Source organism: Sitophilus oryzae, unplaced genomic scaffold (assembly GCF_002938485.1).
Source record: "Sitophilus oryzae breed Bouriz unplaced genomic scaffold, Soryzae_2.0 scaffold_1442_pilon_pilon, whole genome shotgun sequence".
In the NCBI taxonomy this organism is placed as follows: Eukaryota; Metazoa; Arthropoda; class Insecta; order Coleoptera; family Curculionidae; genus Sitophilus; species Sitophilus oryzae.
Window position 1 is genome coordinate 4,659,220 of NW_022146107.1, and position 18,202 is coordinate 4,677,421.

Sequence of the window (18,202 nt, forward strand, 5' to 3'; positions counted from 1 at the left end):
TTTTAATATACTTTTTATATTATATTGTTAATAAAAACTAATATGTTATTAAATAATAATTGAAAAATAAATCAGTTTTATTAATTCAGAATATATTAGAAATACTGTCTAATCATGAACAAATAGAGAGTCATTTAAATTATCACAAAAGTAATGTATTGTAATATTAAAAAACCTAACAAGTTGTTCAGGAATAGACAGTATTTTTAATGAAAATAATACCTATATACCTTTACCTCCTTTATAGGTAGTATTTACCTAGTCGCTCTTATGTATTCCTGATACAAGTCCGAGAAAATTCACTTTTTGACAAAGATTGCACGAAAATTTTTAAACCTGCTCAAAAACCGCCGATTTCTATCAGGATCACATAAAGGTGAAGAGATAAAGCGTAACTTTAGTACCACATGTAAATATAGCATCGATTAACGATATTTCTGCTATCTCTAGCAATTCGAACTCGTTTCAAAAATTAAAGCCCCGATATTTCGAAAACTATAACAGATATCGAGGAACGGAAGACGGCAATCGATAGGGAATTCAATTCTCTATAAGGATGCAAAATTAGGGGTTGATCGGAGACAAAAAAAAAATTGGCGATAAATGAGGTAAGGTGTTGTTAACCTTCCTTCATTTCTCGCCAAAAATTTTTATTTGCTCCGATCATCCCCTAATCTTGCACCCTTATAGAGAATTAAATTCCCTATCTATTGCCGTCTTGCGTTCCTCGATATCTCTTATAGTTTGGCCGTAATTGACCTTTTTCGAAAAAATCTAACTCATTCTAACTCGTTGGTCGGGTAGTCCAAAATTTGCTGGACAGTAATTATTTTTGGCAGCTTTTGTTCAAATTGAGAAATCTTGAATTTATATTAGGAACATATAAGAGCGAGGAGGTATTTTTCGGTACAAGGAGTAAGCAGTTGCATTCGCCATTTCGTTGAACACTTGAAATTTTTGCTCTAAATATCTGGACATTTACCAAGTCAAATATGTTCTGACAAACTTTTGTTCAGTATCTGAAAATGCTGAATTTTGATCAAGAATATATAATATAAGAGCGAGGAGGTAAAGTATTAGTAGCAAACTTTGTATTGAGTGTGAAATAAATAAAACAACATGTTGTTAATGGAAGTATATTTTATTCCTTTTTTAAGTCTTGCAACAATTTCAACTACAAATTATTTTTTAAACAATAGAACCATTACCAGCAAAAATAATATGTATTAAAAATACACAAATATTGCTTAATATTAAATAAAACTTTGTTAAGAGTCTTTGCTGTCTTAGAAACACATCTAAGACATAAAGACCTAATAAATATATATAAGTTAAATTATTAAGATTAGTTAAGTTAACGTTCTAAATTTTATAATAATATTTAAACATATCCTAGAAAAAAATACACCCAAACAATATAAAAATTGACCTTTGAACAAAATATATACCTTAAATCATTTTAAAATTATTATAAAATTAAAAACAAAAACTGTTTAAATCATAACATTAGTACATATATATTAAAAATTATCACTTTAAAAGAATATAGAACATATACAAAGTGACCAAAAAGTTTCATGATCCAGTGTGTACATACAGGGTGCCCCATTTTCGTTTGTTTTATGGGGTTTCTCGTTTATGAGTAGGGATACAAAGATGCGGTTTTCACAACACGGTGCGCTACTTTTTTATGACACTAAAAATGCTACACACAGATTTGTCCTAGCCCTCTTAGTTCCTGAAATACAGGGCGAATTTTAAAATGTTGTATAATGTACTCTTTTGTACTATTGTACTGTATGGAGCATCTTTAATTTCATAAAGAAGTAACACAGTGGACAATGATGTGAAGACACCCTGTACTGTGTATAATGACAAATAAACTAGAAACACTAAGAAAAAATAACGACTGATCATATAACTTTTGAGCCTACTGTATATGTACTGTACAATCGAAAAATAACGGCATTACGCGGAGGCCTTTTTTCGGTCATATGGTATATACGTAACATATACAGTAAGATTAAAATCTTTGTATGATGACAAATTTTTCTGGCTTGATCATGAAACTTTTTGTCGTACCGGTATATACAGATACATATCAATAGACATAAAAGCATTAAAATATATGGCTGCAAATTTATTATTTGCCAAAATAAACATATAAATCTATAAAATTAATTGATAAGTAAAAATATTCTCGGTTAAAACTTAAATAAAATTTTTATAAGTGTTTAATACTATACGATCGAAAAAAAACGGCGTCAAAGATAGCTGAGGAATGACAATCGTTGATTTATTTTGGCGACATCAACCTCTAGACGCCATTTTTATATTGGGTAAAAATAGAGTTAAAAATTCAAGAAAAATAATTTTTGGAAATAGATTTGAGTATCTAGAAACGTTCTATCCTTTAATTTTTCTATAATTAGTGTCAATTTTTGGCAAGTCTTACGTCAATTTTTAGTAAATGACGTCTAGAGATTGACCTCGTCAAAATATCATTGACTGTCATTCCCCAACCGTCTTTGACGCCGTTTTTTCGATCATACGGTATCAATCTAATTAATATGTTTCTCTAAATGATTCTAATTGACTGCATTTAGGCAGTATACATTTTTATAATCATATTGATATTTTAGGTTAACTAATAGTTATTTTCTATATTATTTTTTGTAGAAAATGTATATTGAAATATGTGTTAATTTCAATATAAGGCCATATATCACAAATTTTTTCGTCCGAATACAACCTTCCATCACAATTTTGTTTTCCAAGTCAAAATTTGATGAACTTTACTAATATTGCCACCATATTCGCCAGTTTTAAGTACTTAGACATAAAAAACTGTTTTTCACTTGTAAAACATTTCACAAATTTCGTGACAGATTTTCACAGTACATTTTTCTGGTATATCTATTCTATAATTTATTGAGCACTGAACTACTATACAAATTTTTTTCTTTTACCAAACTGAGTACATAGTATATAACAGAGTATTAAAGAATTGAAAATATACCCAGCAGTGGGATTTTGTAAGCTCCATTAGCAAGAAATTTATTGCCTAGCCTATGTTATTCTCATACGATTGATGAGTCACTAGACAGGAAATATGTTTACAGAATCGCACTGCAGTTTACTTTTTCAACTTTTATGTTTATGTGTTTATTATATATTTATATAAAACTAATAACAAATAACAAGAAAACTATTTGATCTTGTATTTTGTTTCTTTTAATATTGACTTTTTAATGAATTCCGCTTATAATGCAATAAGTTGCATTTTATTGTATAAAGTTAATATTAATATATGCTTATTCAATACTAGTTAGTTCTTTGTTTTTTTTTCTATCTACATGTATTAAACTACCATAAAATCGAAAAAAAACAGCGTCCAGATTAGCTTGGAAATGGAGACCGCTATCGTTTTATAGTATATAAAATTTTATGGTAAATGTCATCGATCTTCATTTCAAGCCAACTTGACGCCTTTTTCGATCATACTGTATGTATAGATAGTAAAGAATACCAATGATCGAGAAAAAAGAACGGCATTAAGAGTTTGTTTCAATTGGATTGAAGATTGCTATATTTCACATGTATAATAATTTTATATGGCGAATGTCATCGATAGTCACTTCTAAGCCAAGTTGACATTCTTTTTTCTAAATATATGTAGACCGTAAAGAATACTATAAGATCGAGAGAAAAAAATTGGCGTCACAGTTGGCTTGGAAATAAAGAACGCCAATTTATAACTAAAAATTAAATGGTGAATGGCATCCATCGATCGTCATTTTCAAGCCAACTTAATGCCTTTTTAATGATACTGTACGTGTAGATCGTAAAAATACACAGGATAAAAAAAGCGTCAGAGTTAGCTTGGAAATGTAGATCGCTGATAATTTATATCTAAAATTATATGGTTAATATCCTCAATAGACATATCCAAGCTAACTTTACGCTTTTTTTCGATCATTCTGTATGTGTATACTATAAAAAATAACATACGACCGAGAAAAAACACAGCGTTATGAGTTGCCTTCAAAATTAAGATTGCATTGATTATACAGTCAATATTATCGACCGTCATTTCCAAGTCAACTTGACGCCTTTTTTTCTAGATTATACTGTATATGCATACCGTAAAGAATACTATAAGATCGAGAGAAAAAAAAAACGACGTCAGAGTTGCACTGAAAATAAAGATTACAGTTGTTTGATGTCTGAAATTTACAGTCAATGTCATCGATCGTCATTTCCAAGCCAACTTGACGCCCTTTTTTCTAGATCACTGTATACGTAAACCATAAAAATATACCATAAAATCGAATAAAAGGCTTCAAAATAAAGATCGCCATCATTTTATATCTGAAATTACATGGTGAATGCCATCAATCATTTTCGAGCTAACACGACCCCTTTTTTGTTCGAGGCCGTAAAAAATACAATACGGTTGAGAGAAAAAAAACGGCGTCAGAGTAGGCATAAAAATTAAGCTATAATGAATACTATCGACCGTCATTTCTAAGCTCACTTGACGCCGTTTTTTTCTCGATCATAAATTAGACAAAAAATCAATCTTCCGGTTTAAAGGCACTTCCCTATCAGTAGCTAGTATTGAATAAGCTGTAGTGATATGCTTATACATAAGGCTTTTTTGTTATTATTACACACAAGGCAAATTACGTATAATTTTCAATAAGGCACCAAATTCTATGGTCAGGACTAGCCTTAAGGTTCAGTAAAAATAATATTTTACCATCTGATAATAATTATAATATTTTTCCCCCAAATTTTAGTTAAAAATATGTTTAATGAGCCTTTCAAGAAAAATTGATACTTTCAGTGTCAAATGTCACTTATACATCAGTCTGTTGGTTCTTGAAAAATATCTTCGTAACAACAATATCGCCGGTACTCAACGTTTGAGTACTAATGTTCGAATGGTTTTCCTTCGCAAAGATGGCCTCGTTCTGGCCAACACTCGTTACATATTCGTTCGTCGGAGATAGCACCCTTTCTGGCTTCATTCCGTTTATTTTGCTTGTGTGACAGTTGCAGGAACATTTCACAATATCACCGTCAGATGGCAGTAACGCTGCTGAACTAAGGATTGATTCTAAAAAAATTAAATCAAATTAGTGAAAACAATCCTGAGAGATAGGAAGTTATTTTTTGGGGGTTTGGAAAAAATAAGAAGGATAAGAAAACAATGTAACATATGTATGAACATCCTTCAAACACAAAATGTACACTAATCTTTATGTTCTTTAATTCGAACATTTGAGAGTCTAGACGTTTCACCAATGTAAAATTTATCGCATTCACATGGTATTTTGTATATTATATTTTTTGTTTGTTGTTCAGTATTCATTGGTTTAGTGTGTGATAAAATGGATCTAAGTGTATTTTGTGTTTTGAAAGATGTCATGACACCTAACCAACCCAAACCAATGAATACCTGGACAACAAACAAATACGTGTGAACAAATACGAGTGGTAAATTTAAAGGGTTTCATTACACAAGTTTACAAATTCGGGTCAACTTTTGGACTCGAGCAGATGAGAACGATTCTTAACGTTATTTGATGCCCTGAACTCAGATCTTCAATCCGTTTGTCAAGATTGGCTCTAGTTTTCGAATTCGCGCATGGCAGTAGCACTGCGCTCTTAACGGCTCGGGTAGTTGACGCACGGTCAGTTGACGACGTTGATACCACTTGTAAACCCACAAGACGTTTTACTGCCACCTCTTCACATTAAAGTTGGCCTTGTTAAGGACTTTTTCAAAGCCCTCATCGCGAAGGACCGGCTTTCCAGTACTTTTGTACCAAGTTGTTTCCAAAACTGTCGCAAATACGCAAAAATCAAAGAAGAAATATTTGTCGGACCTGATATTCGAAAAAACTAATGGCTGACGCAACGTTTACAAAATGTTTAACGCTTGATGAGGCAGCAGCACGGGCATCGTTTCAAAGTGTTGTTCACAACCTTCTCGGTAATCATAAATCACCGGATTACAAGCAAGTAATCGACAATTTGTTGCAAAATTACCACAAGATTGGAGCCCGAATGTCTCTCAAAATACATTTTCTGCATTCACATCTTGATTTTTTTCCACAAAACTTGGGCGACACGAGCGATGAGCAAGGAGAGCGGCTACACCAAGATATAGCGAAAATAGAAAGGCGATACCAAGGATTTTGTGACGAAGGCATGATGAGCGATTACTGTTGGACCCTAATCCGTAAAACAGATCCCAAACAGTATAAAAGACTCAGTTCAACCTCTGTTCATTTCTGATTTATATTGTCTAATTCAATAAATGGCTGTTAACGGTCAAAAATAGTAAAATAATGAATTTATTGAATATTTCGAAAACTAGAACCGATCTTAAAAAATGGACTGCTGATTTGGATTCAGCTCCAAAAATTATCTTAGAAATTGCTTTTAGTTGCTCAGGTTCAAAACCGTGTATACTTGTGTTACCATTTACATATTGTTGCGGACCCGTGTGAACTCGGCCTAAGACGCCCGGTGCCGTTCGAGAACTGTTCGAGGACAAATAATAGAAGCTGGGTGAGACAAAGAACGCGGCTAAGAATTTTCGAATCAAATCGGGACTGTCTGTTTCTATCATATATAAGCCGACGCCTGGAGCTTGAAGAGGACAGAGGACAAACAGGTCGTTCGACGTGTACAGTTGCCGCGCTAAATTCAAAATAAATTCCTTTTATATAAATAGTTAGATAATTCGTAAATAAATTATAAATAGTTCTTTAAGTAGTTTTATCGTTATTATTTGTGAGAACCTGCAGCTTTGATCCCCATGATTCAGGGATGTCCTTTGACGACTTCATGGCCCGATACAACAACAGTGAGAGGGCTCGCTATGGTGTGACCAAAGAAGAACAACGAGACCTCTTTTCCGTGCCTCCTGATTATTCGCTCGCTCACTGTCTAGCCCGAGTTTTGCGGATGTCCAGAGGAATCGCTGCGACGTTCAATGAGAAGTTTGGGCGTGTCGGAGAACTACGCCGACAGGATCCAGAGGTTGGAAGCGTCTTGAGGCTAACGGACAATGCGCATTATCAAGCAAGACACATCTTCTACCTAGTTACCAAGGAATGGTCCCCGAGTAACCGACTTATCTCAATTTATGGAAGACCCTGATAAACAACATTACACGATTAGCCATTCCGAAGCTGGCGTGTGGACTCGATGGTTTGAGTTGGCGTACACTCCGGAACATAATTGAAGTCTTGTTTAGATTTACGGGAATCGAGATCCTCGTTTGCTGCTACAACCCAAAGCTGAGATCGGGAGAGAAAACTGTAGACTGCTATTTCTACCAGACTTCTCAATGTACCAGGGGCCAGCTTTGCAAATATCTTCATTCACCGTGTACATCTCGGGACGAGCATGTATCTAAGAAGGGGGCAGTGTTGCGGACCCGTGTAAACTCGGCCTAAGACGCCCGGTGCCGTTCGAGAAGTGTTCGAGAACAAATAGAAGCTGGTGAGACGAAGAACGCGGCTAAGAATTTTCGAATCAAATCGGGACTGCCTGTTTCTCTCATACATAAGCCGACGCCTGGAGCCAGAAGAGGACAGAGAACAAACGGATCGTTCGATGTGTACAGTTGCCGCGCTAAATTCAAAATAAATTCCTTTTATATAAATAGTTAGATAAATCGTAAATAAGTTATAAATAGTTCTTTAAGTAGTTTTATCGTTATTATTTTGTTACTTAGTGTTAAATAAATTGTGTTTAAATAAATTAGACTTTCTATCCACACGGAACCGACGAAAAACGTAACAATATGATTTCCTGTACGTCCTAATCCGCTGCATACACCGGTATATGTTTAATAAAACGAGTTATGTACATGCTATGATTAAATCTGTAATAAAATACGTACCCAGCTTGTCAATCTTATCCAATCTGTCAATCTTATTGTCATTTAAAATCGAATCAACTAGCTGCATTGATTCAGTCAAACTAGTCGGTTCAGAATTTCGAGGAGATGTCATATCGCTGAAATAATTGAAATTATTATATTATACAGTATGAATCAAACAATTTTATGATCAAGCAGAATATTGATATAGTCTATTTTACGAAAGATGACGATTCAAGGTCAACATGTGTCTTCAAAAAATGACAGGGGTCAATAAATACAACAAGTTAGATAAAGAGGCTTTCCATTTTCATGCCTTAATATTATTACACATATGACAAAACACCCAGGTGAGAGATGTCATTCGCAGAATCAAATGCCTCAAGTGGCAATGATCAAGATACTTGGCAAGAAGGACGAACTACAGATGGACCACAAGAATTACAGCATGGTACCCACCAGGAATTAAGAGACCTAGAAGAAGCCCAAACCATAAATGGGATAATGATATTAAGAAATTAGTAGGGATATCTTGAGGCCCGCATAGCCAACAATAGACAACAATGGACCCAATTACAAAAGAGATTATCTAAATATGTGAGGAAGCTTTACCATAATTGGACATGGTTGAATAAGCTGGGAATGATGATAGTACAGTCTGACAACCCAATGAAGGGAGGTCGAAAGAATGCGAGCAAAACACTTCCCTTGCGTTTTTACGATGTTGTCTAATTTTCTCGTAATAATCCTAATTTATTTGTATAGACTAGAAGTACAAATTTTAAATTTCTATTTCATTACTTAACCTTATGAATTTTCTCAGTAGTATTGTCTTCTGGGGATTTGCTATTTTATTTACATGGGGAAATGCAGAATAAAATTACTATTACCACTTATTCTTTAAAAACTATTTCAAATATACCTACTACAAAATAGAACCGGCAAAAGCGCTGCCTCGGGCGATTTTTCGCCGTGGGCCAGTGAAGATGAGAGATTATTCCTAGGAGACAAAAAAATTAAATTGTGTACCTACCTCAGATCGGAAGCCGTTGCCGAACTTTGGTCACAGGCGTAGGCGGAAAAAGTTCCAACTGTGTTTTTAATTAGTAATAGTTGTTTGGTATGGTATATAATTTTATTATTAATTAATATAGTATAATTTATAATTCGTTTATTTTGTTACACTTATTAACTGGACTCGTTTTTGGTTGTTTGTGTAATAAAGTAAGTATTTGCATGAAAAAATATGTCATAATATATAAATGACACATTTCTAATACATTTATATTTGTAGGGTTTCGCAATCCTTAAACCTTAAATAGTTTTTTTTAATAATGGAAGGAAATATTTTTTACAAAGGAAACCCCTTGCTGGCCAATCTAGGAAATTATCGCTAAGGTATATAGAGTTTGCGATGAAGAGGCCAGAAACAATGCTTTTTAAATTACCCCTAAAAGAAAAATTGATCGCGTGTCTCTATATATTGGGGTTTCTCAAAAACAGTCCGCAAAATTCATAGAGAAGATGAGGAGCAGCAGCAGGAACGTCCAGCTGAGATGCTGTCATCACCACCTAAGAAGAAAACCCGCTTGTCTCTTATGAAAGACTTCGAAGATTTTCCTGTCATTAGACAAACAATAAAAAAGTTTTATTTGGAGCTAAAAGTCGTTCCTACATTTAAAAAATTACTCCTTAAGCTGCGAGAAATAATGAATTCTCCGTATAGTCGCGAAACATTGAGGATGCTATTAAAGGCCAATGGATTTCATTTTCGGAAATGCTAAAAAGGATATGCCAAAAAAATGCCAAATGGAAAGACCCACGATTCTTCATTGGCGGTATAAATATATAAAGTCAATTCGGAAATACAGAGAAGAAGGACGTAACATAATTTACATTGACGAGACATGGCTGGATAATGATTTAACTTTTAGAAAATGTTGGCAAAGTAACGACGTTTTGGAATAGTTAATAATATTAGGGCAAGTGGTAAGTTTTGAAACCAGTTTAATTTAATTTATTTATCTGATCATGATCATAAGAGGTTTTATTTCTGTTTTTTGGTAAAGTGAGGTCCATTAAGACTGCAACAAAGGGATTTTTATCAAACAATAATAACTCAACTTATTGCAAGTTAATAAAAAATATCAAGAATAAAGAATAGAGACATAAAATAATACATTGCTTAAAATAAAAAATAAGCGAATCAAGTCAGTATAATTTTTTTTTATTCAGCTGCACCCTAGGTATACAAAATTTTATTATTTGTTTTTTATTAGATAAGTACCTATTATGTAGTCATTTGAAGTTTAAGACTCAGTTTAAAAAATACCAAAAATACCACAGCGTTCTTAGTTTATATCTAATATTATATTAAGTATATCTATTATTATCTAAGTAAATAATTACCAAAATTTATATTTACTTCCAATGTACTTATTAAAACTGATTAATATTTTTAATAATAATCTGATTAAAATAAATTTGCACGCCTATGACATGACTAGATTTTTTACACGCTTCCCCTCTGCTGCCTCAGACGTCGTTGCCCTTCATTCAGTTGTCGCACTGTATATGATTACAGTTGAGGGTAGTATATGATATAAGGTTGAAATATCTTAAATCTTACTGTAAATATTATTGACCCTGAATCGTCACCTTGACTAAAACGTCATTTAAGATTTAGTCATGTTACCTGTCAAAACTCGGATAATCATCATTGTCTCCGTCTTCATCTGAACTGTCATTATCTCTCTCTTGTCCCAAACTTTCCAACTTCTCCAATTTTTTAGCAACTTTAGCCGAAGATTTCAGCTTTTCTTTTTCTTCCTCTGTTAGTTCAATGTATCTAAAATAAGAAAGTTGCTTTAGTACGAAAAAAATTTAAAAATATAGAAAGTTATAAAATTCAATGTAATTTACCTCAACAATCTAACTTCCCTGTTACTCAAAACGACACTTTTGGTGGGTTGAGACAATTTAAGCCTTAATTCTTTAACCTCTGTCTCAGTTTTTCTTTGTCTTTTCTTTAGCTTCACATCGTCTGGATTTATATGTAGAAATATCTTAAACCAATCAGGAAATTAGTTTAGTATCTCATTTCAGGGTTTTGAATAGCTTTATTAAAAAACTTTATAAATTAGTACCTGTTCATCACAGAGCTCTACCATCAATTTCCTATTCTCCTCCTTAATAGCACTAACCATAGGATAATATATCTTGTCGTTAATCAAGCTCAAAACGTCAGCGGAAGCGTACAAAATCATTTCTCGAGTCAATGGCCTCCTTGACCAATACTTTTGATCGCGTCTGAAACATATTTTGCAACATTTTTAATAGATAAGGCGGATTTTCATGCGTTAAATACGAACGATTTGTTAAGTTTATTGGTCGAATTTAAAGACTGTAAAAGAGGAAACACTTTTTTATTATTGACAAATTGAGAAAAATGCATTCTTCATAAAAAAAATTTGCTTGTTCTAAAATGGTTAATCCCGTTTATACTTTTCCAAATTTCCGTCTGTCCAACGAAAATTTGGACAGATGACATTCAAAAAATGACAGAAAAAACAATTTACTTATGAATTAAAATGACACAGGCACAACTGACACTGTCTTGGATCGTTGAACAGAGTTATGTTCATAAAGCGCACGTAATAAAAAACTAATAACTAATAAAAACTATACGCGAAATCACTTAGACCAATCAATTCGATCATATCAACGTGTAACGGATGCATGAAATTCCGCCTTTATTTGAAATCATACCTATAGATATTTTTTAGCTGGTCCTTCATGGGATTCACAGATGCCCCGTAAATTTCACAGAGGGCGTTTAAAGCCACGCTTTTGGCCTTGTAAACGGGTCTACCGGATTCTTGATAGGTTAGAACAGCATGCGCAGCTTGAGTATCGAAAACACAATTCAAAGTAATGTTAAATTGACGAAAGAGATTCACTGAGTCGTTCCTGCAGTCGTGCACCACCTAAAATAAGTTTTTTTTTCATTAAAATATTACAATATAGAGGGTATTCCCAGGGAAGTTGACATTTAGAGAAAATAAACATACCTTAATGACATCTGTACTTTCCAGAATCCTTTTTAAACCAGCTTGAATCATTTCGGGGCATGAAATCAGGTCAAAGACGTAGGCAAAACCAGTCATTGTAGCTATTTGAGCAAGCGTCAATTGGCCTTTAACTCCCAAATTGATACCTTCACAGTCGAAGCCTACAACGACTTTGTTTTCTCTGAATGGCCAAGATTTATCTTCATTATTTGCAGAAGAGTTTTTTTGATCCTAATAAATTTAAATTGATTAAAAATAATAAACAGCATATATTAGTAATACTTCTATAAGGCTAGTATGTAATAATACATAACACAAATCGTCCAAGACTGTGAAATAGAAAACTCTATTCAAATGGGGGAGCAAGAGAGACATATAGAGAGGTATACCGACAATCCTCCGATTGTATATCGCACTATATTAGTGTTGGGTGTTTTTATCGATGTTTCGCCAATAATTTCGATGCTTTTTTAACATCAGTATTAATGTTAAATATGCGATTTATACAAAGCAAAACTTTTAATAAAGAATGGATTTTTGTGCAAGTATCAATAATAAAAACAATCCCCTTATAAAGGCTAGGTAAATAGTTAGGTTGATTTTTATATCCTTTATTTATCCTTGTTTATAGCGTTCTGCATGTTGTTGGCGTCGCACTCTTTTAGCAGATGCTTAAAGTTTTTACTAGCATTACAGCCGTATTACTTATATGGCTAACAGTATACATAAAAATGTATAGAAAATTTTAATGTATCTACCTTATTATTTGTGTTGCGAGACATAATTTCATCTATAACCATTTGACATTCTCTTATGTTACATATAACTCTAGTGTTATGGAACAGCTTAACTTTCCAGGCGTCGCTGTAAGGTTGCTGTTGATTTAGCATTGTTTGTCTATCCCTCCCTGCAAAATATATTTTATATTTTAGCCATTGAAACCTGAGTTCAAAAAATGTTATTCCTCAGTTACATTTTTATGCCCATTTATTAAAAAATTAAAAATATGTATATGTTAATTTATCCTTTATTTTAAGGCTTTATTTATGAAAAAAGTAACCTCAGCATCATTGAGATGCCATATAGATTAAAGAAAATTATAGTTCTATTCTTTACCTGTATTTTCTTGTAAGGTTTTTAACACCAAACTGTTAATTCTTTGCTTCAATGTTTGGTTGTTGTTTGTGGGTTTCGTTGGCGGCAATTTTGTAGATTCTGTTTCTTGAGACACTGGAAGATCTTGAATTTGGGGATCCACAGCCTTAGACGTTTTACCTAATAGAGATACAAGTATGAATAACCTATAAAAACTCCATATAAGTATTTTGGAATTAAGAGTTATAATCGTTTTAGAAACATCCAGGCTTCTTGACTACAAATTACTGATATACAGGGTGGCTCATTAGTGCAAGGAAGTCCAATATTGTCATTGTTTTTTTTTCATAGAGTTCATACTAATTAAACTTTTAAGGGGCCCACAGACGCTACAATAGGTTGTACAACTGATCGTACGATAGATTGGACAAAAAATCGTTCAGACAGACCGTAGATACTTTTGGCCACAATGTAACGACATTCTAAAGCGACTTGTAGTACAATTAGTTAAATGTTTTAAATGAATTAGTTCAGTGACTCAGTGTATGTTTTGATATTATTAATTTTCTTTTTAAGAAGTTCTAATGTTGCATCTGGATTTATTTTGTGTTTATTGGAATACTCCTCACTTTTAATATTCCATAAGCACGAATGGTCTCTATAAATTTCCATAAAATCTGTCTAAAACTGCCTATTTTCCTCCATAATGAAACATCACAATCTCACTACACGATGTATTTCTGTATTAACATAGTAGCAACAAGTCGGTGAAAAAGCCACAGACGTTCAAACTTGTTGTTAATCCAACCAAGTTGTACGACAGATTTTTAAACATGCTCAACTACCAAACGATCCAACCGCGTCTTAATGACAAGTTGGACGACAAGCCCACAGACGTTACAATTATCGTTCAAACAGTTGGATCAAACCAAATCGTCCAACTTGTTGTGCAACAGTTTGGATCGTCTGTGGGCCGTTTTAGTCACGTGACGTAACTTATTGGATTCAAACAACCCGTTTTTAAAAAATATTTTATTATAAATTTAAATTAACATGTAGAGAAATACGACTTTACAGTTCGACAACAAAGCTCTAACTGAATACAAATACAATGAGAATTAACGAAGTAAACAATAATGCTTGTTTCAGCGAAAACAGAATTAAGAATAAGATTTACCATGAAAACAGATTTTCATGGTAAAGGGTTGTGTAACACGTTATTAAGCTTGACTGGCACAACTTTTACATATTTTCTTTTAATCAAAATATTTTAGAAAACAAAAATAAATTACAAACAAAACTGACCTCCTTAACAGCACTTAAGGGACATAAAGGGCCATTACTACCGCTTTCTCGTTCAAAATATTCTAATAAAGTTGCAATGAGTTTTTTACGGCTATTAAGCTATCTTGCACACTTCGCACTAAAAAAGGTTCTAAAAAGAACAATGTTGGATTGCAAGGTCTGTTAGTAAACATTTTTAAGCTTAACGTATCACAACACTATTTATTTAAACCAAAAACTCGTAATACAAAATTGAAGTGTCAAAACGAATGACAATGTCAGAAAATAAATAAATAAATGCTGCAACTTGACAATTTTTACAGCAGAGCTACGTAACTAAAAGTTTAATTGGTATGAAATATAAGTATTTATGCAATTGAGACTTTTAATCGTTTTTGAAACTCTGCCTTCTTGACCAAAAAGTACTGATGTATATGGAAAATATACCGTACGATTAAAAAAAAAGCGTGTCACAGTGACTTCTAAAATGACGATATTTTTTTGTCAGTTATTTTTTGACCTTAAATAACCCTACCTAGCCTGAAATCGACGCCATTTTTATCCGGTGCTATCGCTGGTTCGGGGCTCAAAGACTTCTGTTGCTTGGCTTCCATTTGTTTTTGCTGCAATTTCGGTTGCCTAAGTCTATCGCTTATGGATCTTGGACTAGATGGAGCGTTTTGTGGTGGAGGTATTGGCGACGTTGGAGAAATATTCTCTTGACAATTTTGACTAGTTATTTTTTCTATAGAATTTTTTTCTTGTGGCTCCACTTTTATGATATTTCTGGCATTTTTTACCTCTTCACTGTTAACTTGCTGGTCTTTAATTGTGTGTTCCTTTATTAAATCCATCTAAAATACATTTAAAAAAAAATTATAAAACATATTTTAAAATAAATTATACCGGGTGCGTCTCAAAAGTGGCTCACCCCTATAACTTTTTTATTTTATCAGATAAAAACGAGATTTGGTATGTTAGTATATGACATAAATTAGGATTGATTGACGTATTCAATTGTTTTTCGTCACTTCCTATTTCACAGGAAATTACTACAACTTTTGATTTTTAAATGGCATCCGCGGTATTTTTTTACTTTAATCGATAGAAAATGACACTCTCTGAATAGAATGACATACCATATGTCAACTTTTGACATTTTCGCTTAAAAATATATTGTATTTTAAATTTCAATCTAGAGTGCCATGCCTGTGTTAAAAACACTAATTTTTAGTCAAGGAGACTTGGAAAAACAGATTTGATCGTCTAATGTCTTTAGTGTCTTGTTCTGGCCAATTTTTTTAAATGGAACGAGGATGGCTCATCAGCATATTCGGAAAAAGCATTTTTTTACAAATAATCTGGTACCACACACTTGGTATTTCGAGTCAAATTGTCGTTATGAACCGCATGTCAGAATTTCAAATAAACCATATATGCGAAAATGTCAAAAGTTGACATATGATATGTCATCGTATTCAGAGTGTCGTTTTCTATTGAATAAAGTAACAAAATACCGAGAGTGCCATTAAAAAATCAAAAGTTGTATCATTTCCGGTGAAACAGGAAGTGACGAAAAACAATTGAATACGTCAATTAATCCTAATTTATGTCATATAAAAAAGTTTAGTCCCTAAAAAATGAAAATTCGTTTGAAACTTTTTCCTCAAAATCTGTCACAAAATTAAGAATTTTATTTGACACTTGTCAAATGTCAAAGTAAAAAAAGTAGCAATGGCAACATTGCGACGTACATTCGTCAAATATTTTGATAACGTGCATGCCAAGTTTTCAGTGTTGCCAACCATAGCGGAATTACCCTAAGGTAATGGATTTTAAGCCCATGTAGCGGCCTTTTTAACCCTTTTAGCGGAACTTGTGCCCATAAAAAAAAAGAAAAATTAAAATGTTGTCTTATTTCAAGCAAACCAAGAAATAATTTTATAATTCGGAGTATAATTTACTTATTAATACAATTTACTAATATTTAATTATTTTTTTCTTACCGTAATTCTATTAAGGTAAATTCAGATGGTAGCGTTTTTTTTGTAGCGTGTAGCGAGATTTTGAACACGCCGTGGTGGGACATAAAGCGTTAAACAGTTGGCAACACTGTCATTTTTATTGATTTTCCTATTTTCTATATTACCTGAGCAGTTATATGTTTCTGACTGATTTTTGGAGTTTGCAATAAAGTAACTAGATTCGATTGTATATGAAAACTGTCAGAGAACAGTCTTAGAAAGCTAGACAACTGTATAGGTGTATTAAACAAATTGGACCATATGCTTTCAGGAAGATTACAACTGACAATTTGGAACAGCTGTTCGACTAAAATGGGGCCCTAAAAACACAAAATAATCTCATAAAACAATCCTTATAAAGCTCAGAAATAATTTTATACAGGTGGAGCCTTCTATACGACGCAAAGGCTACAAGGAGAATGACAGTTTGTATTGAAATAAAACTTTGGAAGCCTATGGATGTTAATTGCAAGTATTTTATGAAAATGTAGAGGACTACAGGATGTCCCAAAAGTTACACATTAAAGTTTTTTTTTTCTAATTTTTAATTGATTTTCGGATTTCTTGGAGCTTAAGCTTAGTATGGGAGGAGCCACCCTGTATAATGAAGTACCTTAACTTCAATACATTGAGCTAAAAAATCCAAAAGCGTTTGAGTGTCCTGAGGGTCTATTTTGACATCCGGCTGAAAATGAAGTTCCATATTGGGGCAGTGAGACCTAACCTAAAATTTTGTTATATTACAAAATAGCTTTTATACTTTGTGTAGTAAAAATTAAATTACCTGAGTGTAGTTGGCTAAAATTACTGTTTCTTTTTCATCGTCAATGGTGAAAGTCTCCGGATATTTAAATAAAAAGTCTCTGAACTCGTGAAAATGTTGGCCAGAAACATGTCTTACCTCGGGAGAAGCTTGCGACCTAAATTTGATAATTTTACTAAGAAAAAACTACAACTATGTAACATCATACCTATGTCCCAATAAACTTCTAATTGGTACCTCAGTACCTTCACCATATTGAAGAAGTTTTTCAGAAAAGTATTCAACCGCTTGAGTATTATAATCCTTCCCAGCTATAAAAATAGTAATAGCAAATATAAACGAGTTTTAAATTTTTGTTAGTTATAACACTTACCTGCATTACTTTTACTAGCACTGTTTATAAACGTATTAATAGTAACATACTCCCCTTCCAGCGAAAATAACGAGGGATACTGTGTCAAAAACTTTTTAAGGCCACTTTGGGATCCACCAGCTATTTGCCTCATTTCTTTCGTAAACCCTTTTGATCCAAATTGACAACTTAAATCGTGCAAAGTTCTCGGTTCCCCTTTATCTAACAGGCGCTCAAAAAAGAACAGGAGCGTCATATTCCGTGCTAATTCATACTGCATAGCCTCCATAATTAGTTTAAAATTTTAGTAACACCTTCTAATATACTGTGCCTAATTCTTCTGTTAAAGATTCCAAGTGACTTTATCTATCTCTGTGCAATTGTTGGTTGGTATTTATTATCTTTCTATTTTTGCTTGTTTGTTGCCCTTCTAGTTCTTTATATAAATCAATATATGTACCAATTTAGCCTATTTTCCATATAATGAAAAATAAAAAAACTCCTAGTTCTTGATGAGGTGTAATCCTTTTTCTTAAATTATTGCACAAAATTTGTTTCTATGGAACCTTCACTATTATCCTATTGAGAAAGGCACTTTATTTGATGAATTACACTAATTTTTACAACAAAATAAACAAAAATATTAAAATAATTATTAAAAATGTTTTATATTATTGCTTAGAACGTCAAAATGGCTTGCGCCATCTTGAA

At 32.9% G+C, this 18,202-nt stretch overlaps 1 protein-coding gene across 1 annotated transcript; it reads right to left on the reverse strand.

Moving 5' to 3' along the window:
• Positions 1-4,838: 4,838 nt before the first annotated feature.
• Positions 4,839-18,202, reverse strand: LOC115877101. The gene is made up of 15 exons (XM_030893191.1): positions 17,513-18,202; positions 17,348-17,450; positions 17,161-17,296; positions 16,990-17,100; positions 16,502-16,696; positions 14,888-15,206; positions 13,090-13,248; positions 12,732-12,880; positions 11,974-12,204; positions 11,672-11,889; positions 11,050-11,212; positions 10,826-10,968; positions 10,599-10,751; positions 7,925-8,040; positions 4,839-5,122 (listed from the first exon to the last, which is right to left on the reverse strand). The coding sequence occupies exons 1-15, from the start codon at positions 17,778-17,780 to the stop codon at positions 4,863-4,865; spliced, it is 2,724 nt and encodes a 907-aa protein (XP_030749051.1). The 5' UTR covers positions 17,781-18,202; the 3' UTR covers positions 4,839-4,862.

Bases quoted from the DNA above. Each gene is read 5' to 3' on its own strand.
- LOC115877101 (XM_030893191.1), bottom strand. From the start codon at position 17,780: ATGGAGGCTATGCAGTATGAATTAGCACGGAATATGACGCTCCTGTTC. The intron at 12,881-13,089 runs GTAAAGAATAGA...TATATTTTGCAG, and splicing joins AACCTTACAAGAAAATACAG to GGAGGGATAGACAAACAATG. The intron at 12,205-12,731 runs GTAGATACATTA...TAAATTTATTAG, and splicing joins CTCGCAACACAAATAATAAG to GATCAAAAAAACTCTTCTGC.